General features: G+C 43.5%; 1 protein-coding gene across 4 annotated transcripts in view; it reads right to left on the reverse strand.

Annotated features, from left to right (window-relative positions):
• The window catches only part of SLC4A7 (solute carrier family 4 member 7), a 153,432-nt gene that overhangs the window by 97,010 nt on the left and 32,316 nt on the right, over positions 1–24,106 (reverse strand). The window contains exon 1 of one of the 4 annotated variants that reach the window (XM_073678018.1): positions 10,150–10,304. The exons of the other annotated variants lie outside the window; for them this stretch is intronic. Within the exon in view, the coding sequence (XP_073534119.1) occupies positions 10,150–10,185 (36 nt within the window). The 5' untranslated portion in view covers positions 10,186–10,304. Of the gene's footprint in view, positions 1–10,149; positions 10,305–24,106 lie in introns of those variants that run through there. 4 annotated transcript variants of the gene reach the window in all.

Genomic DNA, 24,106 nt, shown 5'->3' on the forward strand with positions numbered 1-24,106 from the left:
CAAATTCTTTTTTTCAAGCCCTGTCCCTCCAGAAAAAGAACTGTTTAAAAAATGTGTGGCTTTTTTGGAATGCAAATGAACAGGCCATTTATCTTATTGCATATAAGAAAAAAGCTCAGAACCTTTTTCACATATAAAATCGGAGATGCAGGATTTTCTTCAAATACTTTATATAATTGCATCCATGCACTATAAGTGTACAGTGAATACAGAAAGTATTCAGACCCCTTTACATTTTTCACTCTTTGTTTCATTGCAGCCATTTGCTAAATTCCAAAATGTTCATTTTTTTCTCAGTACAAAGTACACTCTGCGCCCCATCTTGACTGAAAAAAACAAAAACAAATGTAGAATTTTTTGCAAATGTATTAAAAAAAGAAAAACTGAAATATCACATGGTCATAAGTATTCAGACCCTTTGCTCAGTATTGAGTAGAAGCACCTTTTGAGCTAGTACAGCCATGAGTCTTCTTGGGAATGATGCAACAAGTTTTTCACACCTGGATTTGGGGATCCTCTGCCATTCTTCCTTGCAGATCCTCTCCAGTTCCGTCAGGTTGGATGGTGAACGTTAGTGGACAGCCATTTTCAGGTCTCTCCAGAGATGCTCAATTGGGTTTAGGTCGGGGCTCTGGCTGGGCCAGTCAGGAATGGTCACAGAGTTGTTCTGAAGCCTCTCCTTTGTTATTTTGGCAGTGTGCTTAGGGTCATTGTCTTGTTGGAAGGTGAACATTCGGCCAAGTCTGAGGTCCAGAGCACTCTGGAAGAGGTTTTCATCCAGGATTTCTCTGTACTTGGCCGCATTTATGTTTGCTTCAATTGCAACCAGTCGTCCTGTCCCTGCAGGTGAAAAACACCTTCATAGCATGATGCTGTCACCACTATGTTTTACTGTTGGGATTGTATTGGGCAGGTGATGAGCAGTGCCTGGTTTTCTCCACACATACCGCTTAGAATTATCACCAAAAAGTTCCATCTTCGTCTCATCAGACCAGAGAATCTTCTTTCTCATAGTCTGGGGCAGTGCCGTACCATACATAGAGGCAGCCCACGCAGCTGCTATGGGACCCCGTGAGACAGGGGGGCCCGATGTGAAACAACATCAGACCCCTCCATCCCGCATCACTATCTCCACAGTATCTGCATCCTTAGGCTATGTGCCCACGTAGCGTTTTTGCGGCGTTTTTATGGCCGCGAAAACGCTTGTAAAACAGTCTGCCATGCAAAGCAATGTGAATTCGGATGTGCTGTGCACACGATGTGCTAATTTGCACACCGAATTCGCATTGCTTTGCAAAATGCAGCATGACCATTTCTACCGCGATTACGCTGCAGCGTAATCGGTGTGTGTGGTACCTGGGATGAAGAAGAGACTACAACACCTCTTCATCCCGGCTACCACACGGTGAAAAAAAGAAATAAAAAAAAAGTTAAAAATAAACAAAACCTGTATATTCACCTCTCCGGCGGCCCCCGGGTCTGCTCTCTGGTCTGCTCCCGGCCGCGTCTTATCTCTTCAGCGTCCCGCAGTGTACTGTCAAGACCGGCGGTGACGTAATTTAGTCAGCTGATGGCCACGCAACCATCACCTGACAGCCGTCGTCAGCGGTCGCGTGACCATCAGGTGACTAAATGACGTCACCGCAGGTCCTGACAGTACACTGTGGGACGCTGAAGAGAGAAGACGCGGCCGGAAGCAGACTGGAGGAGACCAGAGAGTAGACGGGGGACCGCCGGAGAGGTGAATATACAGTTTGTTTGTTTTTAACGTTTTCTTTTTTTTTTTTTTTTTTTTTTTACTATAGATGCTGCATTTAAAGCATCTAAGTTGTTCACACATTATAAATCCATGCCGGTGGCGTGGATTTATATTGTGTGATCAACTCGTCAAGCACTTTTCCAAGTGATGCTCAAAATTGCTTGGAAAAGTGCTTGAAAAAACGCATGTAAAAACGCTGAAAAAACGCTTCTGTCTGGCAGAAAAAACTCATGTAAATCTGCATGCGTTTTTTTCTGCCAGAGAGAGGCAAAAACGCTCTGCATCAAATCTGCTACATGGGCACATAGCCTAAGGATGCAGATACTGTTGAAAACAAACAGGCTCATTCAGAACCTCCAGAGGTTCGGTGGGCCGGAATCAGGACCCACCTCTCCACCTCTGGCTGCACTGTGTTCTGTCCAGCCGCGCAGACGATGCCTCATTGTCTCTAAGTGCAGGAGATGATGCTCCGCCGACCAGCTCCGGCCTGTAGTTCCAGCAGAGGGGCTGCTCTAGCATGGCCCCTGCTCTCCCTGCCTCCCCTGCTCTGTAGGCGTCTTACTGCTCCGCTCTCCCCCTCCTGACTTCAGCCCTGCAATTTGCAAGAACACTCTGCAGTCGGGCCCTGGAAGATGGGAGGCTGCACCAGAGAAACGCATCATGTGGAATCATCTGCAGAGAGGGTAAGTCCATGTCTAATGTGTGTGTATGTATATATATATATATATATATATATATATATATATATATATATATATATATATATATATATATATACGCGTGTGTGTGTGTGTGTGCGCGCGCGCATATACGTAGTGGTGTACAGTCAATGGCGGCAGGCCACACAACTGCTATGGGACCCGTGAGCCGCACATCACTGGGCCCTGCTTCTGCCTGTTAGCACCCGCACTGCCCAGCCGCTCTCCCGCATAGAATAATGGGAATGGAAACGTGTTCTGATGCTCTCTAGTCCAACATCATTGCTCGCGCTGACAGCCAGAGGGGGGGGGGGGCAGTGAGAGCAATGACAATGGAGGAGGGAGCGTCAGAAGACGTTTCCATTACCATCATTCTTACTCGACGTATGATGTCATTAAAGGGCGCTCGCTGCTCTGAGATGTCCGGAACTTCACACTGCACGCTGAGGGGACTGGAGCATCGGCTGAAACCAGGAGAGGTGAATATTGTATTTATTTGACCGATGGCCATAATACAGTATGAGGACTGCATTATAATGCATGGAGGACCAGGGGGGTGCATCATACTGCATGTAGATCCATGGAGGTGCATTATACGGCATGGAGCACCATGGGGAGTGCAGTATACTGTATGGAGGACTATGGGGAGTGCATTATACTGTATGGAGGACTATGGGGAGTGCATTATACTGTATGGAGCAGGGCTTCGGAGCCCATTTTGGTGGAGTCAAAGTCGGTATAAAATGGACCAACTCAGACTCCTAAAATATATAATAAATTGGGTGCAGTACTTCAATGCAGTTTGTGGGGAATATTTTTTCATAAGAATTTGGGAAAGTTATGAAATGTCCTATAAATGTCTGTCCTATTCATGATCTAAGGGTCTAGACTTTTAGCTGAGATGAATCTGTGTTACAGTAAATTTATCACTTAAACATGAGCCATGTATGAAGGAGTCGGAGTCAGTGTCATGGAAATTGAGTCGTCGGAGGTTTGGCTTACCGACCTCACAGCCCTTGTATGGAGGACTATAGAGAGTGCATTATACTGTGTGGAACACCATGGCGAGTGCATTATACTGTGTGGAGGACCATGGCGAGTGCATTATACTGTGTGGAGTGTGGAGAGGTGTGGGGCCATTATATTGTATGTAGGCCCATTATACTGCATGGAGGGCTATGTGAGGGTCACAGTTGGGGGATCATACTGTGTTGGGGTCACCATACTTTGCCTTGGGAGTTGAGGTGGGGTACAATAGGGTCATTATACTGTGAATGTGGAGGAATTCACCATGGGGGTATCATACTGTGTTTGGGGACACTTTTGTTGGCATCACACTTTTATGGGGCAATGAAAAAGGAATCTAGGACTTCAGCAGGAGGAAAATTACCATGTAAAGGCTGGAAAGATGTGATATCTGCTCTTCTGTGACCCCGACAATTACTTTTTTTTTGGGGGGGGGGGGGGGGCAATTAGAACTTCTGCTATGGGGCCCCATGATTCCGATGTACACCGCTGGTCTGGGAGTCCATGTGTTTTTGAGCAAACTATGCAGGCTTTCATATGTCTTGCACTGAGGAGAGGCTTCCGTCAGGCCACTCTGCCATAAAGGCTCGACTGGTGGGGGGCTGCAGTGATAGTTGACTTTGTGGAACATTTTCCTATCTCCCTACTGCATCTCTGGAGCTCAGCCACAGTGATCTTGGGGTTATTCTTTTCTTCTCTCACCAAGGCTCTTCTCCCACAACTGCTCAGTTTGGCAGGATGGCCATGTCCCAAACTTCTTCCATTTAAGAATTATGAAGGCCACTGTGCTCTTAGGAACCTTGAATAATGCAGAAGTTCTTTTGTAACCTTGGCCAGATCTGTGCCTTGCCACAATTCTGTCTCTGAGCTCCTTGGGCAGTTCCTTTGAGCTCATGATTCTCATTTGGTCTGACATGCACTGTGAGCTGTGAGGTCTTATATAGACAGGTGTGTGCCTTTCCAAATCAAGTCCTATCAGCTTAATTAAACACAGCTGAACTCCAATCAAGGAGCAGAACCATCTCAAGGAGGATCACAAGGAAATGCACAGCATGTGACCCAAATATGAGTGTCTGAGCAAAGGGTTCGAATACTTATGACCATGTGATATTTCAGTTTTTCTTTAATAAATTTGCAATTTCTACATCTTTTTTTTTCAGCCAAGATGGGATGCAGAGTGTACTTTAATGAGAAAAAGAAATTAACTTTTTAGAATTTACCAAATGGCTGCAATGAAACAAAGAGTGAAAAATTTAAAGGGGTCTGAATACTTTCCATACCCACTTTAGATGTATAATCCGGCGTTCCAGAAGTACTAGAATTTCTGAATTAGAGTTTTTTCAAGAGGTTTGCCGTCAACTAATTTCAACCTATACATGCCCCAACTCCTTTACAGTGACTGTACTGCTCCCCCAAAGCACTTAAAGGTATGGCCTTGCAGCTGAACCGGAGCACCATGGCCGTATTTACAGCTCATGCTGCACAAAACAATGGCATTGCATGTTTAGCACCGGTCGTTCAGAGTCCATATTATGTACGGCTGTCCTGAGGAAGGAGTCGGTGGACTCTGAAACACGTAGACAAATAAACCTACATTTTTATCCTTACTACTGGCTTGTCGTGACTCCAGAGAGCGCAGAACAGCTTTCTTTCTTATCTATTTCTGACATATTCCCAGGAAGCTGCAGCATTTGGATTCCATGCTTTATTAGGTGAGCAGTTCTAATACTTCTGTTCAATTATTTTTTAGAAAAGACCCTTGCATTTTTAATAAGAAATATCGGAGGACAGGAGTCAATCTCATCTCATCAGTCCATAAAACTTATGAAAAACCTGTCGGACCAGATAGATGGGCCCATGGCTCAATTAGTAATGAGCAGAGACCTCCTCTTGGATTCAGAAGCCAGCAAGGTGGAGGTGGGGTACTGCTATGGGTAAGTATTATTAAAGAGGAGTTAGTTGGACCTTTTCGGGTTGAAGATGGACTCAAAATCAACTCCCAAATCTACTGCCAGTTTTTAGAAGACACTTTCCTCAAGTAATGGGACAGGAAAAAGTCTGCATCTTTCAAGAAAACCAAGATTTTTTATACAGGACAATGCTCCATCACATGCATCAAAGTCTCTACTACTTGGCTGCCAGTAAAGGCCTTAAAGGGAATCTGTCACCACTTTGGAGTTATTAGACCTCTATTATGGCCAAACAGGGTATACAAAAGTAAATCTATACATACCTGTATGGCCCATAGTAGGAGGTATATGACGTGCACTGTGCTCCCTGACTTCCCGGGCATGCGCAAAGCACCGCTCACAGAGCGCACTTTGCTTCATCCCGGCCCCGTCTCTCTGTCCACTGCACTGCAGGTTTCTATTGTGCAGGCGCCGGGGAGTCAGTTACTTCCCGGCGCCTGCGCAATAGAACCCTGCAGCGCAGTGCACAGGCAGATGGGGCCGGGATGAAGCAAAGCATGCGCTCTGTGAGCGGCGCTTTGCACATGCCCGGGAAGTCAGGGAGCACAGTGCACATCACAGGGCCTGTCACGTGCAGGGATGGGGGTGGAATATGATAATTAAGCATATAGGCAGCGCCAAGCCTGTACAACATAGAATTGATTAAAGCGCTTTTCTCTGCAATCAGACCTCTACTATGGGCCATACAGGTATGTATAGATTTACTTTTCTATACCCTGTATGGCCATTGTAGAGGTCTGATATCTCCAAAGTGGTGACAGATTCCCTTTAAAGATGAGAGAATAATGTCATGGCCCCTTCCTCACCTTACATAAACCCTATTGGGAACTTGTGGGTCCTTTTTAAACAGGAGATTTACAACGAAGGAAAACAGTACACCTCTCAACAGTTTCTAAAAGGCTGTGGTTGGTGCTGCCCAAAAAGCTGATAATCAACAGATTAAGAAACTGACAGACTCCATTAATGGAAGGTTTATGACTGTTATTGAAAAGAACAGCAGCTATAGTGGTCACTAATAGTTCTTTTAAATGTCAGAGATGTACTGTATGTTTGTACATTTTGAGTTGTTTGGTTACCATTCTCACTTTAACAGATGAAAATAAAACTAGTGATGAAAATGTTTTCATTTAGTTGCATAAAAATTGTACACACTAATAGTTGACCAACAATTCTACACACATTCTTCTAACAGACAAAACTTCACTTTTTACATTTTTAAATATTCAGATTTAGTAACCTTTTAGATTCACTAAATAAATCAAAAAATACAAAAATTACCTAATAATTGTGCACACAATGTGAATTGAATGTAAAACACAGCAATTTTTGGAAAATTTGTGCAAGAACAGGGTACTACCCTATACAGTCAAACTAAAGAACTTTACACAAGTATGTGGCTTCAAAACTACGTTGTGTTTTACCAACAACAAACACCCAATGACCCCCAGATGCCAAAATTAACTTGAACGCCAAACAGATCATCATTCGCACAATAATTTTGTAAATCTCAGTTTTGCCAACCGTACAGAAAAATCCAGGATGGTTCACGAAAATAGGGCACTTTTTTGCCCGGTCCGTAAATTTTATTTTTTACAGGTGCCCGTCATTTTTTACAGCTAAAAGAAACTTACAAATTTTGATCGTAACTGTCATTATTTTACAGATTCAAAAGAATGCATTTGATGTCTTATCAGAACTATGGGCTATAGAAATAGGTCACATATAATGATAATGACTAATTATGGTTTTCCAATTTATCTGTCAAAAATATTATTTGTCCATGATTTTTTGATAAACTGTTCAGATAAAATAAAAAGTCAAGTTGGTAATCCCTGGCCCCTGGTTGAATTGGGTCTTGGGTACTGTAGTGTGGCCTCATTCTGCCCCCACCAGTCACTATTCGTATAATTATTAGGTTAGCAGCCCACTACATTTCCTTCACCCTTGAGGAAGCGATCAGTGACAGTAATCCGTGTGGGATTATTTTTAGCAAGTATATTATTTGCCTAGAATCATTGGTCTTGCTAGGTCTTCTACGCTCACTCAGAGTAGAAAGTTGTTGTTTTTTTTGTACATCATTCTGTAGTTTAGCATTTATGGGCATTGTCTTCACAGGAAACTTTTGTAGCCCCTCACAAGGTATTTTTGCACTTTACCTCTTTATTTCCTAGCATTTTTATAGTGGATGTTATGGCGTTTATGTGGTTATTATGGAGATACCTACTAGCTAGGGGGGTGGTTATAAGATTTTTAAAGGCCTCGTGCTCATGTTTGTGTGTTGCTGTGCACGTAGTAGTGTTAAAAAAGAAGCAAACAGCGATCGATTTCTGGTGTGGTACCTGTGAGACGGTCCACCAAAAAAAAAAAAAAAAAAAAGGGTACAAATATACGGCCCACCTCAAGATGTTGTGCTGTGGGCACAATACCAAATATCCTGCCTGATGAAGACGTTAGGTCGAGGCCCAAATGAGTAGAGCTGGGGAGGAACTGGGGCTACTGGGGCAGCATTTCTGCCAAGTCAAGGCAACCAGTCTTCAAAATAAAGTTGCAACAGGGATCTTCATAGGTTCAGCAACTGAGCGGTTACATTGCGGTAGCTAGACTTTCAGAAAACCTTTCACACATTTTAAAGACATGTCAGACCAAGGCATAACAATAAATACAACAAATACAGTATTTATATTGCATGATGTATACTGGAAAAAATAAATGGTTCCCTGTCCTCTATCAAATAGAACGGCGTTCACACAGACATGCTGTCACTCTATTCACAGAGTATGGGACTCACTGAGAGAATAGTACAGAACTCTGACATCTGTCAGTGCCACAGGCACAGAAAGGAGTGACAGTGTGCTCATGTGACTGCTCCTCCATTAACAAGTGAGACTCAGGACCACCCATTGCATGATCGGCCGGGATCTCTGAGGGGAGGACTCTCGGCAATCAGACAACTATCCTGTGAATAGATAAGATGATTAGTTGTGATTGTGGGACAACCCCTTTGATAAATATTGAACATTACATCATATATACACACCCCATAAATGGAGGCATTTAAAAATATAGTTCTTTTCACTACACAAAACCTCAAACAGCCAAGTTGACCGAAAACAAAAAATGTCATGATTTTAATGAATAAATTAAAAAAAAAAAATCTGTGTCCTTAATGAATGATACTCTATCCTCAAGGATCGTCGTCTCCTGACTGTTTGGACCAGTGTCACGGTCATGTTGTTTGCCCAATCTGTGCATTCTCTGATTTTCCAAGCAGAGGCTTCTTTGCTCCGGCAGCAACTGAGGATCATTGAAGTGCGTACAAGCTCTACTGGAATGAGCTTGTAATCATCGCTCTCCTTGCCTAGTAGACTGGCTGGCCACCTTTGATAGACCGCACAAGTGGCTGGTAACCTAGGCAGCAAGCCAAAATTGAAAATCCCTCAGTTCTTTACTTATGTCGGCTGGTGTCATGCGTCTGGATTCAAACCCATGATTTTGTGTTCTGTGGTCGGCGCCTCTTCCCACCGAGCCACAACAGATACACCTTTTCCTTAGGTGTTTTAGTTCTGTTATCTTTTTTTGTAGGTTTTAGGTAACAAGTGTTTTTCCATTTACTCTGTCTGCCCTATCACCTTTTGGGTGCAGCTTTAAAATACCTTCCCCTGCTGGTGACAGACTTTGTTGGATTCATTAATTTTGCTGTAGATTGTGTTGGTTGCAGTTGTGTGTGATTCCTTTTTTCCTTCGGGAACTGCTACTCTAGAGATCCTAGGAGCTGCTAAGGACATTCAGGGTAAACCACTGTCAAGTAGGGGCGCCATTGCGTTATCTTAGGGTGCCAGCCTCTGCTGTCAGGCAGGGACAGACCAGGGTCAGAGAAGGGCTTCATTCCTAGCCTGAACAGGGACCTGTCAGGTTCAGGTATTTGACCCCCTTGCTTCTAAGCTACCCGTGTGAATGTGCTTTAGCAGCCATAACAGCTGGATTAGGCACATGAAGAGACACGGTCTTCACCAGGTGAGTGACAGCATGCTGATCATTTAGGAGTGCAGAGGTGTGCGCAGTGACGTGCTCTTTGTACTTCCATGGATTATGACGCAGCCATGACTGGAGGGAGCAATGCTCTGGAACTTCTCTAAGCATTGCCAAAACTCGTGTTTTACCATTGCAGTATTGTATTGGTCATATTAAGGAAAAAAGCACCTAATGGGGGAGTTCAGAGGCGTATGACGGGCAGAAAGACAGACATGTAGCTGTAAACTGATTACCTTCAGGCATGAAATCAGCTTATCCTAAACCTAAAGCGGATCAGTGTCATTGTGCAGCACATTTAGAGGACGGTGACAGTTTCTTACTGCGTTCTGTGCTTCTTATTAACATTTCTTACATTTTAAACCTCATTGTAAGAGACGGAAATGACAATAGGATTCCTAATGTATCCTTTCTTGTATACCTTTGTACAAATGGAAATACATTGTTGTATTACCTCCGTTAATACGATTTCCATTCAACCAGAACATAACATAGTATCCACAGATCACAATCCACTCCAGGTATTTCATTAAGTGCAGGAGAAACAGACAAGAATCAGTAACGTGGAACAGAAAAAGATGGGACGGCGATTCCGTAGCAATAAAGTAACGCACATGGCGGGGTACGACAGCTTGTCCCCTTACTATAGAAAACCTGTGGCACTTACAGCTATCATGTCCTTACGGGCACGGCTTCGCTCCATGCTGCTCTCCTAAGTGCAGAGCATGTCCTTGACTTGAAGCTGTGTAATGCAATCCAGCCAGAGCAGATCTGTGCAGCAGAGTACGTGACGGCTTTATAATGGTGCGGTCACAGACACTGCAGCTCCAGGCCAATCCGCACACAGGGCAGTCACTCCTCCTGCATCACACGCCTGAAGATTTGGGGAACATGGCAGACTTTCAACTTTATACTTCTGCAAATGGCAAAAAAAAAAAAAAAAAAAAATAGTAGAGGAGCCTCCCCCTCCCTGGTTATATACACTGGAAACAGAGGAGATTGGCTTCATGATTATTACAGGAATTTTCCCAGATGGTTTCATTTGTGGAGAGTCTGTAAGCCGCGTGCACATCTCACATACAGCAGCCAAGTCGTTCCATGAGAAGACGCAGAGCTGCGTTAGTAAAAGTGATATCATCTGTCACAGTCACCCAGAAGAAGAAGAAACCATATTTATAGCATGGAGGGAAAAGCCTTTGTAGGGAATAATGCAGCATCTACAGGTTATCGAAAATTAAAAGGGGCTGTCCGGGGTGTAATAGTGATGACCCGTCTCTAGGATGGCTCATCAGTAGTTATTAGCTCTGCTAAATTTTTGGGTTCTGTCGCCATTTTCCGAGACCTATAACGTTTTTATTCTTCTGCTGATGGAGACATGTGACAGCTTACATTTTGCAGGACAAGAAGATGTTTTTTCATTGATATCATTTGAGATTCATGTAACGTTTTGATCCCTCGTTACAGCATTCAACTACCAAAAAAAAAAAACAAAAACAAAAAAAAAAACACCACGGAATTTTGGAGATCTTAATTTTGTTTAGTTTGTATTTTTAGATTTTCATAGACAAGACTTTTCTGGATGCAGTGACACATTGTGTATTTAACATCTTTAATTTTTAAATGGGGAGGGGGTATTTTTTCTTTTCTTCTTTCCAGATTTTTTATTTTTATTTTGCTGCACATAGGTAAAAAATAAATAAAATCAGGGTTTCCTTTGAAGCCCAGCCAGAGGCAGTGTTTCACAGGAGCTTTGTAATGACAAGCATGGGGGTCATTACAAGGCTGTCGAAGCAGCTCATCGGTGACCCGAGATAATGTCACAGGCGTACAGATGGGCGCATGGAATGACGCGCCCCCATGGCGTTGCATGTTAAATGTTGCTGTCAGAGTTTGATAGCGGCATTTAACAGGACTAACAATCACTCCCCTGCGATTGTTAGAGGCGGGTCCTGGCTATAAACACACAGCGATCACCAGCAGGGTATGGGGTGGGCTCACCCAGTGAGCATACACCAGGTTCTGACTTGCGCTGTACATGTTCAAGGGGTTAAATAGTCGCTGATCTTCAGGACCCAGCAATGGCCGCTAGACAATACTCAGCAATAAGCTGTCCTGCAGCACTCAGCAGCGGCTGCCACACAGTGAACAGAGGTGAGCCATTGGAGCCAACAGCTGATCAGTGGGGGTGCCGTGTGTCGGACCCCCACCAATCTGAAAGATCATCAATATCATATGCAGAACAATTCCGCTAAAACACAAGTAAATTATGTAGGCTACTGTTACACGCATGCCGCTAGGTTCAGATAGGGCGAGACGGGTTTCATGAATTCGTTGGAATCCTGGGGGAAACGTTAACCAGGGCGACCACAGGCTGCAGCTTCTCTCAGGCACACGATAGATTCAATTGCTGACCAGACACATCTGACAAGAGTCTTCATAAACAGTTGAACAGTGGAGTTTAATCAAGTACAGCCTTTACCATTTAACTCTTTGAAGCAACAGGCTTCACAACAGTGCAGTCTATTAAAGCAGACACAGTAACATCAGTCTCTTCAGTAGCATAATTCAGCACAAATTAGATCTCTTAGCAGCACACTTCTATGCATACACAACCACAGATTTTTCCTTCACAAGGACACAATAGTGCACAGCATTCTTTATTCTGCATGGAGATTGAGGGGGGGGGGTGTCTGATGAGTGAGATGATACTTGTGACACAATTCCTTATCTTTCTGCCCAATAATACTCTGCACTGTTAGTTCAGGAAGTCTATCTGACCCGTGTTTAGCTTCCCTCCTGACCTGAATTCTGTTCACTTGCCTTCTGGGAGATACAGATCATACACCACCTTTCTCTTCAGCTCCAGCCAGACTACACTAACAAGTTCCCCACAATCCTCCAGGGGCTCTGCTAAACACTCCCTGTCTCCTGTGACTGTTAACCCCTCTAGTTGCTGGATGCTTCTGAAGCACAACACTTCCTGTCTGTTGTGACTGTTAACGCTTATAGTTGTTGGATGCTTTTGAAGCAACAGCACTACTTCTGCATGTCACACTACCACCAATGTCATAAAAGGTTATCATACATGTAGCATGTGATAAAGAATTACATTGTGCCATTCTGGTTATTCCTCCTAGAAAAGTATGATTAAACTAAAACTAGGCCGTACCATTCGCCTTGACAATAGGGCATGTTACTAGTCTGGATAATCTCAGACTGTAGGAACATGCTCCACTATTTTCCATAGCATTTGGATGTAGGCAGCACGGTGGCTCAGTGCTCCGTACTGCTACTGGGGCATTGGGTTCAAATCTGACCGGGGACGACATTTGCATGGAGTTTGCACATTCTGACCATGGTCACGTGGGTTTCCTCACACAGTCACAAGAGGTATAAATCGCTAAGAAATTTAGATCATCATCACTGTTTGCATTGGGCCCCACAAAGTTGGTAAAGCACTGCAGACATGTTGGCTCTATATAAGCTTGCGTAATAAAACAAGTCGATGTGCAGTGACAGAAGACAAGTATATGCTGCAGCTATTGGAGAAATCTGTGTGACCTTTCACGTTTAACTGTTCTTGAAATGGTTTTGCACACTTAGGCGCAAACAGCTGTTCTGCTATGTCGTTGCTGACAACAGGAGGCAACAGAGAAAACCTGCTAAGAGGGACGTACTATGCAATGTAGCAGGTGCAACTACACAGACGCCATGGAGCTGGAAACTGTAAGGCACAACAACACAGCTAAAGGGCAGGTGCACGGGTGCAAAAGAACCGATCCCATGTCCGTGCACAGGAACCGATCCCCATGTCGGTGCACAGGTGCAGTCCTAAGACACTGGCGTCCCATGCACTGAAGGAGCGCTGACCTTGGGTCTCTCCACTAGGATGTGACTGCTGCAGGAATCCTTTACTTACAGGGGAGGGTTCAGGGGGTCCCAGAATTGGTATAAAGCTCTCAGTTGCCATCCTGTCTAAATAATTTGTCTCCCATTTCAACAAACTGTCTGCCAGACTACTCAGGCAGGAGGACGTCCGGCACTCTTACCTTTAGAGAGTGGCAGGATGTGGCTGATCTGTAGTGAAACTTTCTATTAAACACAGCTTTGGTTGACTATGGGTACAAGCTCCTCACAGGATGGTGTTTGGGGTGGGTGGAGGAGGGTCGTTAAGGTGGAATGCTTTTGAAGCTTTTCGCTTATAAAAAGGCATCCCAGGTGTCCCTTGCCTGATCCCCTTGGGAAGCAAAACTGAATAGGCAGATACTTGATCTCCTGAAACTATTCTTCTATATGTTTCTTGATGCAGAATTCCTATTGCAGGAGCTTGGAAGTCTCCTTCAATTAACATTGATCCAGTAAATTAAAAAAAGGTTTAAACATCATGGTGAGAGAGGTTGTCCGAAACCCAACAGTGAACCTAATGCTCAATATCTAACCATTTAATTTTAAAGAGTAACTACTGTAGCTTTGTAATGTACATCAGTTAAAAATTCCCTACAGTTCCCGCTGTACTTTAACTTCCTTTGTTTGTTTGTTCCCCCTCCACCTTCTGATATTATGTTTGAGTCTCCCAGGATGCACTGGGGATTCTCAAATAGAAAATCATTGGGGTCTGGAGCTGCAGTCACTCACCTCTGCTTCTTTTTCTGCCCTGAATCGGGTTGTCAGCTGGGGCTCACGCTGCAGTCACCACTGTGAAACGGGAAGTCATCGGTGACAGCGCATTTTTGGGGAAGTGTCAATTCTGCGCCAGTTGTCAATTCTGACGCATGCTCTGTATGCTCGCGGTGTTCTCTCCCTTTCAATGCACATTGGCTGTGCGCGCCAACGCTGGCTCATCACTTCTCATTAGAGCCGGTGAGGGAGCACACTGGCAGTGTACATTGAAAGAGAATGAACTAGGAAAAATATACGTCGAAATTGACAACTATCGCATGCTCAGTAGAACAGACTAGCCCAGCCTTTAAAACGGACTTCATTGAGGACATCCCGTTACAGGGCTATGACAGCAGCCAGCTCCCTGACGCACCGTTACAGGGCGGAAAAAGAAGGGGCAAGTGACAGCAGCTTCAGTTCCTTGATGACGTTCTGTTTGAGAATCCTCAGTGCATCATGAGAAAACCAAAAATGGAAAATCATTGGAAGTGGAAAAAAACAAAAAGGAAGTGTAAGTACATTTTAAAATCTAATAGATATGAATATAAGGTTCACTGTGACAACCCCTTTTGATGAGAAGCCCTCTAGTATCCTTCAAGATAAGACTACTTCTCACCCTTTTTTCTTCCTTATCTTCTAATTTTTTTATTCCCTGGAGATTCCATGTAAACCCTGATTAATGGAAGAGCAGGGTGTGAGGGGTACTCATGGTAAACAAGCCCTCCCACAAACCATTTTTCCCCCCATACTAAATCTGTAAATGTGTGTATGTACTGTAGCGCGTGTTCATATACTCGTCTACCATCATCTTCTCTGGTGTTCAGCACCAATTCTGCTCCTCTTCTGAGTCGTGTAACAGTGATTTAGACTCTCCGGGACACACTTTCTTCTGTGACCCGGAAGTGGCTTTTACATTGTAAGCCTATAGGTCGTCAACCTTTACATTGTAAAAGACTTCTGGCTCATGCATAGAGCGTAGAGTGCTCTGGACAGTCTGAACAGTGGTCACGTCACTCAGAAGAGCAGAAATCGCTATGGATCTTAGAAAAGACAACGATCGGTGAACACGTTAAACTGACACTACACTTCATACACATAGGTTTAATGGGAAAAAAAAAAGTTCAGGGGAGTCCTTCTTTAAGGGAGTGACTTTTAGGTAGCGGCACTGTTGGTCTCGCCCTTTCATACTCCAAGGTTAAATCCTCATACTATCTGACAAAACAGTCTCATTTTAGGGTTATAGACTTCTATTCCTCCTGTTATATCATCATTATAATGATCTCTCTTATGACCCCACTGTCTCGATATCAGTATTATTGTTTGCTGTGCCTTCAGGTCTTTTATGCTCATCTGATTTTCATTGTATAAATGGGTCAATAAATAGAAATCCAACAACTGCTCAAAGCCAGCTGCCTCTCCAGCAAGGCTCCTATATTAATAAAAGATTTAGGTCATGTTCACACAATGGGTTCCTGATGTATTTTTTTTTTCCCTGCGATTTTCGAAAAAACTGTAAAAAAAAAAAATGTGCTTTTGCCAAAGGAAACAATATTTACTAATACTGAGCTGGAAGTTTCTTCACACAACCTACGGAAGAGACCTCCAGCTTAGTATTAGCAAATAATGGTTTCTTTGGCAAACTCTCCTCCAGGTGCTTGCTACAAATTTGCATGACAGGACTGAACTTCCGGCGTTGAGAAGCGGCTTCATGTATCCTCAGCAGATTCTCAGCAATCTACTCATTACAGGAAGGAAGCCATGACTGATCTGAAAAACATCTATGAGGTAAGAGACCAACCAGGATATGATACTAAAAGGCCCTTATTATAGAAGAAACTTTCAACTGCTCTGAATCCCATTTGATATTAAGAAACATTTCCGGTCTTGTAATCTCTCAATAGTTGATTCATATATAAAATGCATCTAATAAACTTCACAAATTCAGAATGCCGACCCTGCAGCGATCACACAGATCAATTCTCCTGTACTGTGCTACATCAGTGGACTGGAAGACTACTAATGTTATGGCTTTTTAAACCAATCTTTTTATTTAAACTGAGCAATTCCTCCAATTGGTGCTGTTCCATTGATTCTGCAATAGATTTTCTTTCTATCATGTTCCCCTCAGTTCCAAAATCACGCGCCTCTGAAATAAGTAGGCGACTATTCCCTTCAACCACCTGGGAATATACCACAAGACTTCTTTGTGGCCGCAGCCATGGAGAAAATGCAAACACCCAGAGAGAAGTCCTGTGATATAGACCCAGATGGTTAAAGGGAAAATTTGCATCATTATTACTCTAGAATGGAGGGGCACAGAAGAAAAAGAAACCATTTTAGAATCAGTGAAGAAACACCAATTAGAAGGAGGTCTTCAGTTTAAAGGGGTTGTCCACTACTAGGACAACCTCTTCTCAATCTGAATGTTTGCCCCCGTTAAAATAAAAACCACTTAGGCTGGAGTCACACTAGCGTATGGCATCGGATGTGATATGCTAATGACACCTGTGAGCTTGAGCTGAGTGTCCGTGCTCTGTGCTCCGATCCTATCGCATGACAGAATGGCAGTACAGGTGATTTCTCCATCTTCTCTATTGATGGCATCCACGGGAATCGCACTGCATTCGGGTGACATCCAAGTGCAGTGTGATGTTTCACACACACCCAAAGACTTGTATGGATGCGTGCGATTTGATTCTCACAGCATGCTGCGATTTTGGCAGAATCAGCATGAGAAAATAAATCGCAGATTTGCAATGCCCCAGAGTGCAACACTGGGCCGAGTGCAATCCATGTTTTTTTTTTTTTTATTCGATTGCACCCGTCTGACTTATTCATGTGAGTGAGCCCTTATACTCCGCTCCCATGCCGGCGTTGTTGTCACGGGTGCATCAGAGGTGACAGACAGTCGCCTTGCAGTTGTGGTTGCAGGAGATCTCTACGTTTGGCAGTACAGACATCTTCTTAGAGGCTGGCTGTCTCTAGGACCCAGCAGCTACCTCCCTCTGGCTAATTAACTCCCTGGCCTGGGTGTATAAATACCTGGTGTGTTCTATAGGGAGGTGCCAGCGATATTCATTACAAACTGTGAAGGCTTTAGGAAGAGCAGTACTTTGTCCTCTCTGGAGCTTGAGGACGCGTGCACATTTGTCTGGAGTCGTCTAAAGCGAAGCCATTTCCCTCTGTTTGTCTACCCTTGTCTATAGTGTTTAGTGGAGATCAACTAGTACTCATCTCCTCCCTTCCCTAGCCTGAGCCAAAGGCCAGGGAAAGTCAGGGCGAGGCACGTGTGCGGCGATTGGTGAAGAGCCAATACAGGGACGTTAGGGGAGACAGTGACGCTAGATCAACCTAGGAGGTCTCCACTGCCCCCCCCCCCTTTTCCTCCCTCTTCCCTTTGTGTTGCACTAAGTCTTTCCCACACCTTGCGTGACAGTTGTTCCGGTGGTGTCAACACTCGTGTTCCCGGGGCTCACGTGAGGTTGTTACGTCACATGAGCCCTGCGCTCAATCAGCCCAGGTGTCACTTCAGACAAATAAGTAAATCAAGAGTAAGTCAGAGCTGCGGCTTCTCTCACTTCCAATTAATCATATGTCCGAATGCGGGGACAGTAAAGACAGGATTCATGTGACATAACGTCATGTGAGCCCCACTGGAACGGGAGTATAAGTGTTTATTTTAACAGAGACCAACATTCAGATTGAGAAGGGGTGGTCCTAGTAGTGGACAACAACTTTCAATTTAAAAAAAAAAAAAATCCAGTGAAAGGTACTCTATAAATTCACATGCGGTTATTAACATTTTCATGCGGTATTAATTTTTTGCCGTTCTACATTTTGAAACCTCTTCACAAGAAAATGCACTTAAAAGCAAAAACTGCGGCAGAAAGAATGCATCAGAATGTTAAAAACCACATCCACTGGTGAAATGCAGCATGGAGCAATGAATTAGCCCTCTAGGCAAAAAGATAATGAGCAGGTGCACTCCGACAACGCGCGACTTCAGCTAATAAATATATTATATATATACCTATTTCAGACCACCACCATCATGTCACAGACACTAGAGCCATTATCTTGCAATTTTCACACTTGTCACTGAGCTTAATACTAGACATATATCTATATCATCATCATCATCCAGGTTTAGGCTATATTCACAAGCAGCATTTTTCCTGTAGCCAATGCCTGCTCTCTTTGCAGGTTTTAGAGTTTTTTAGTACAAATTAAGTGTGATTTGGCTACAAAAAAAAGTTTGATTTATACACCAAAAAAAAAAAAAAAAATTTTTTTTTTTTTTTTATTTTAAACAAAACAAGTTTTACTGCATGTTCTCATTGATTTCTATGGGTGAAAATAGGGCTGTGGAGTCGGGGGTTCATTTTGGTGGAGTTGGCATAAAATGGACTGAGTCCGACTCCCAATATATAGAATACATTGGATTCAGTAATACAATGCAGGATGTGCTGTAAATGTTTTCATAAGAATTTGGGAAAGTTATGAAATGTCCTATAAATGTCTGTTCTGTTCCTGATCTAAGGATCTCGGCTTTTAGCTGAGATGATCTGTGCTGCACTTTATGTACATGCTCAGCAGTGAGGCCGGCCGGGCTGTGGAGTCAGAGAAACTGAGGAGTCGGCGGTTTGGCTTACTGACTCCACAGCCCTGGGTGAATACACTGTCAAAACGCCGACATGTTGCAGATTTCAAAGACACTCCAGTGCTCAAATTCAGTTAGAAAAATAACAAGGGTGTGCATGAGATTTCTGAAATCTCTACGTTTAAGAGTCGCCAGACTCAAAATGCGTTGGGTATTTTTTATGAACATGCTATTATTTTTATGAAGTCACAAAGAATTTTTGTTTTTAATTTGCTTTGATGGAAAAGGGAGAGGGTTGTTTATGTGTATGCTCAGGAGCACTGGGTACATGATGTTGGGGCATGCAAGTGCAGGAGGAGAGCCGGTAAGTGTCGCCTTCCTCACACTGCACAGCTCTGCTGTTGTCAAACTGGCTGCTGTGGGAGGAACTTGCGACTAGTGTTGAGCGAATTTGTTCGGCATTTCAAATTCGGGTTTCCGGCTTGTTCGTGCAAAAAAAAAAAAAAAAAAAAAAAAAAAAAAAAAAAAAAAAAAAAAATCGGCTCTGCCCACGAACATCCCTGATTTGCCACCCTGTCACGCAGATGTCATCTGTGTGACAAATCAGGGATGTTCGTGGGCAGAGCAGATTTTTTTTCTTTTTTTTGCACGAACAAGCCGGAACCCCGAACACGAATTTGAAATGCCGAACAAATTCGCTCAACACCACTTGTGACCAGACCTGTCCACCAGCCTCCTCCAGTTGGAAAACAGCTTCATCTATAGTGTGAGGGACAGGCCCGGCCACATGCTCCTCCATCAGCAGCCAGTCTGAGAACAGAAGAGCTGTGCAGACTGTAATAAAAGCCGCACTAATAAGTGTAGAAGAACCTGCAACAAATTTCCAGGTGCCCCAAATCATGTCCTCAACACCTTTGTTAAAATAAAGAACCATGTGCGCGTGATCCATCTAAAGAGTGCCTGTTGGTGCCCACCGGATCGATATAGCCAAATTTCCCTTTCTTTTCCTGCACAGAAGACTCCATCATACTGGCGACAACAGCATCCTATAGGACTCTACGGGTGCAGGAATACTTGCTGACTTACTTTTTCCTATGTCATCTGAAAAATGCTATAAGTGACAGACTTCTTTAAATTATTTACAGATTTAGGAAATCATACATTTAGGTTGACTAAGTTTGGGTTTAGAATTGACCCTGGAGTCCAGTGGATGTACCTGCCCCCTCTACAAGATGAAAAGTCACAACCAGTGTATACAGGATGACTGAACCCTGTACTGACCAAGGTGGCCAAAGAACGAGTACCCCACAAGTAATGGCAATTTCACTGCTTGCGATTTCTACTTAATGATTCAGTAGTGCATATTTCCTATCCTGCAACACAGTCTGCAAGGGTAACGAGACAGGATGCAAATTAAAAAAGGATCAATCAGGGCAGAAGAGGCCATTTTTTCTAGAGAGGTACTTTTTCATCTAGCAATGCTCTTTATGGTCTATACCAGGGGGTAATAATGCAGGGCAGCTGAAACACACGTTCCCAAAGAATCCGGTGCCCCACGCCCCCTTGCACAGACCAGACAAATTGGCACTAAATATAAAAGGCCTATATCTATGGAACCATATGGAAGATTTTAAATTAAAAATACTCATTGAAGCAACAGGAATAAAATAAGAGCAAAAACTTGTGATCAGGCGACTTGTCCTTGGCAGTAAGAGTGCGCCTCCCACATAGAATCATCCCATCATTATCGTATAGCGGTGAAAATTGCTGATCACTATCCATTTTGGAAGGTTTCTGCAGCAATATTAACAAACCTAACACTAAAGTGAGTAGTGAAAAGACCATCAGCTTCACTGCAAACACGAAAACATCTATGAATTAGCCAGCCATATTGCAAGTAGCAATCCTACAAGTCAATATCGACCCTCTAACAAGCCTTGCCATATGACTAAAGATAAAAGCCAAATCAGAATCTCAATTTGCAGACAGTGTTTCGGGGTATTGCCCCTAGTCAGTGCAAATACCCTGATTTGGCTAGGTGAGAGGCTAAGACTGGGATCTAAGGGGTAAGTTTTCTCCTTGTGGAGAGTGACAAGCCAGGTCTGACACGCCAGTATGAGGAGAGAAACGCCTTGTATGCTCCTAAGCAGGTCACTCCTCACAAGGAAAGAACTTACCCCTTAGATCCCAGTCTTAGCCGCTCACCCAGCCAAATCAGATCTCATACTTCGCACTGACGAGGGGCAGCACCCCAAAACACTGTCGGCAAATTAAGATTCTGATTTGGCTCTTTTTTTATCCATGTCATATTGCAAGGCTCATTAAAGGGTCGATAATGACTTGTAGGATTGCCGCTTCCAACAGGTGGCACTAGAGTTCAAGTTCTCTTCCTCTCTGAAGAGACAAATTTGCATATTTTATTTCCCAGAGGAGCATGCAAGGCGTTTAAGTCTCCTCATACTGTCATGTCATACCCAATATCCAAGACGTTATAACAACCAGATTAATTATTATTATTTTTTTTTTTCCCGGATTTGAGTTATTCGCAGATTTGTCACAAGCTGGAAATCCGCTGTGATTGTGTCCAAAGTTATTTTTCAACATCGGTGATGCCCAGGAGCGCGGCTCATACACTTAGGATTACACCTGTCACAGGCAGGGAACTCCCACACTGACCTCTGTTGGCTCCAAGCAAGAACTGCAGCTACTTTAAATAACAGACTAAGGCTATGTTCCCACGATGAGTATTTGGTGAGTTTTTGACACTGAGAATTTTTGCTCTGCAGCGTGAATGAGTTTTATAGAAATCTCATGCCCTTTTTTTTTTTTTTTTTATAAACACACACCGTGGAAACTGACCTGCGGTGTGATTTTGAAATCTGTAACATGTTGATTTTTCTCCTGGTAAATATGTGTTTTATTTATGCATTTTCCCAATGAACTTGAATGAGATTAGCAAAATCCGCAGGTAAAGAGCGCAATAAAAATCAAAATCTACACAACAGAACAGCCATTTACCTAGATGGTGTTGTTCCTTAGTGTGACCCCTGACTGTCTAACATGATATAGCCCTCATTATAGGCATGCCACTACTAGAGGAGAGCGGCAGCACTTAAAGTTAAGGCTCATTCAGACGTCCATGTAAATCTGTCTGAGATCGGACCGCAATGCACGGACTGACCGCGGCCCTCCTGAGCATGACCCCATATAATCTAAATACCGTCACGCTCGGGTTGGGAGACACATGGCCAGGCCGTGCATTAGTGGTCCGTGCTCAGACCGATATGTACGACATCTGCATGAGCCTTTACATGCAAAAGTGGTTACTTTGCACCATTGGGTTAAAATATATCTACAGTGCTCTTCTGCATATCCTATAACGGAGAGCCGCCTCCCTCCTATAATGTGGATTATACATGTGATGGGTATCCTGGACTTAACCCCCCGAGACGATCCGCAGCTACTTAGAGATTCTTCTACCCACCAGTTTATTACAACTGCTAGGCAGCTAATATTCTTTCACCTATTTTTTTCCCATAAATTTAAAAAAAAAAAAAAAAAAAAAACACACCATATGACAAAGTTTTCAACAGAAAAAATGAAGTCATCATGGAAACTGCATGAATAAAATAAGAGCAAAAACTGGACACCTGACTGGGTCCTCTTTAAAGGGTTACCCCCAACATTGAAAGTTCTCACCTATCCTGCTGATAGGTAAGAACTTTCCAATTGGTGGGGGTCTGACCTTTGGAATGGAGTGGGGTATGCACGTGTTCACCTGCTCCATTTACGCTCTATGCGATTACTGGGGAGAGATAGCCAAGTACGGGGCTCAGCTTTTTCAGGAATGAATGGAGCTGGGGTGCACATGGGCGGACACCACTCCATTCCAGCAGGGCTTTTCAGAGACCCATTCTCGAGATCATTGGTGGCTCCAGGGATTGGCCACCCAGTCATTAAAGGGACGGTGCCATCAATTTTTTTTTTTTTCTTTTTGTGAAAATAACATTAAATTTAAGCTTTGTAATGCAGTATTTGCATAGATTGCAAACACTGCAACATGCAAAATATCTATAAAAAAAAATAAAATAAAATAAAGATTACCTATACTTGCAGCTAGAGTGAGCATCTTCCTGTATAGACCTCAAGCAGCTACAGTAATGCTTACTTGCATTACATTAGCTGCAAAATTGGGGCAGTGTCCCTGTGATCTAATCTCAACCGGCTGCTAAACAGGAAGTGGATCTCAGTATATTTACAGAAGAGCAAGCAGAAGGAAGACAACGGACTGTGGAGCAACGTGGACCTGAGGAGCAGAGCTGCACGCAGTGGAGAAGAGAGCAGCTGCAAGGCCAGGACCGAGGAGACTAAACAGTGCAGCGGTGAGGGTCCATAGCTTTACTGCACAGGCAGTGGAGGATGGGAGAATATGATAGCAGAGCTGGGGGAGCGCGCGTGTGTGTGTGTGTGTGTGTGTGTGTGTGTGTGTGTGTGTGTGTGTGTGTGTGTGTGTGTGTGTGTGTGTGTGTGTGTGTGTGTGTGTGTGTGTGTGTGTGTGTGTGCATAAAAAGCTTCCAATTACATGTCCTCAGTGTGGAAGCTCTGGGCCACAATGAAATGGCACCTAGACACACCTACAGCTGTGAATTGAGCAGCCCACAGAGGCGTGCCCAGTTCACAGCTAATGTGGCTACAATGTTACAGATAGGGTCACCGCTGAAGCCTATGTCCAGGGCTGCCATATTTGAAGGAGTGTGAGTGTAGTGTAGTAACTCTTACACTCCTGAAAAGCAAGATGGCAGCCCCCAGTAGCTGCAAAACAAATTAATAAAAAATAAACTATAAATACTGGGCACTTGAAAATATGTTATAACATTAAGGAATTTAACATTTTAATTTATTTTACATAATGTAAAAATGCGGCACCTTCCCTTTAAGTGATCACCCATTATGTGCATAGATTGGAATAACCCTTGAAGACTAGATTTAACATCTGTGTTGGACCCTCCGTTCTGAGATAGTACTCCACTATATACCAGGGTGATCAGGCGGTGCTGGGGATATCCTAGGTATTATGTTGTAGCTGTGTGAACACAGCCTAACAGTTACTCACATTTATATAGGTTTCCTCATTAAACTAGGAGGAAAAAATGTTCTTCTTCATAGATGCCATATAGCTAAATCAGCACCACCTTTACAGAAACAGCCAAGGTGTAATCTAAGGCCATGATCCCACTTAGTGTAAAGAATTACTGCAAAGAGTAAAAAACGCTCCATCAAATCTGCAGCAAAAAGGTTGGAAAAAAAAGGCAGCAAAAATGCAATAATCAGGGCAGACTGGTGTTGTATAATTTGTTGCAGACAC

This window comes from Phyllobates terribilis, unplaced genomic scaffold (genome assembly GCF_046119375.1).
Source record: "Phyllobates terribilis strain yellow unplaced genomic scaffold, ASM4611937v1 Scaffold_4__5_contigs__length_816908805, whole genome shotgun sequence".
Lineage (NCBI taxonomy): Eukaryota > Metazoa > Chordata > Amphibia > Anura > Dendrobatidae > Phyllobates > Phyllobates terribilis.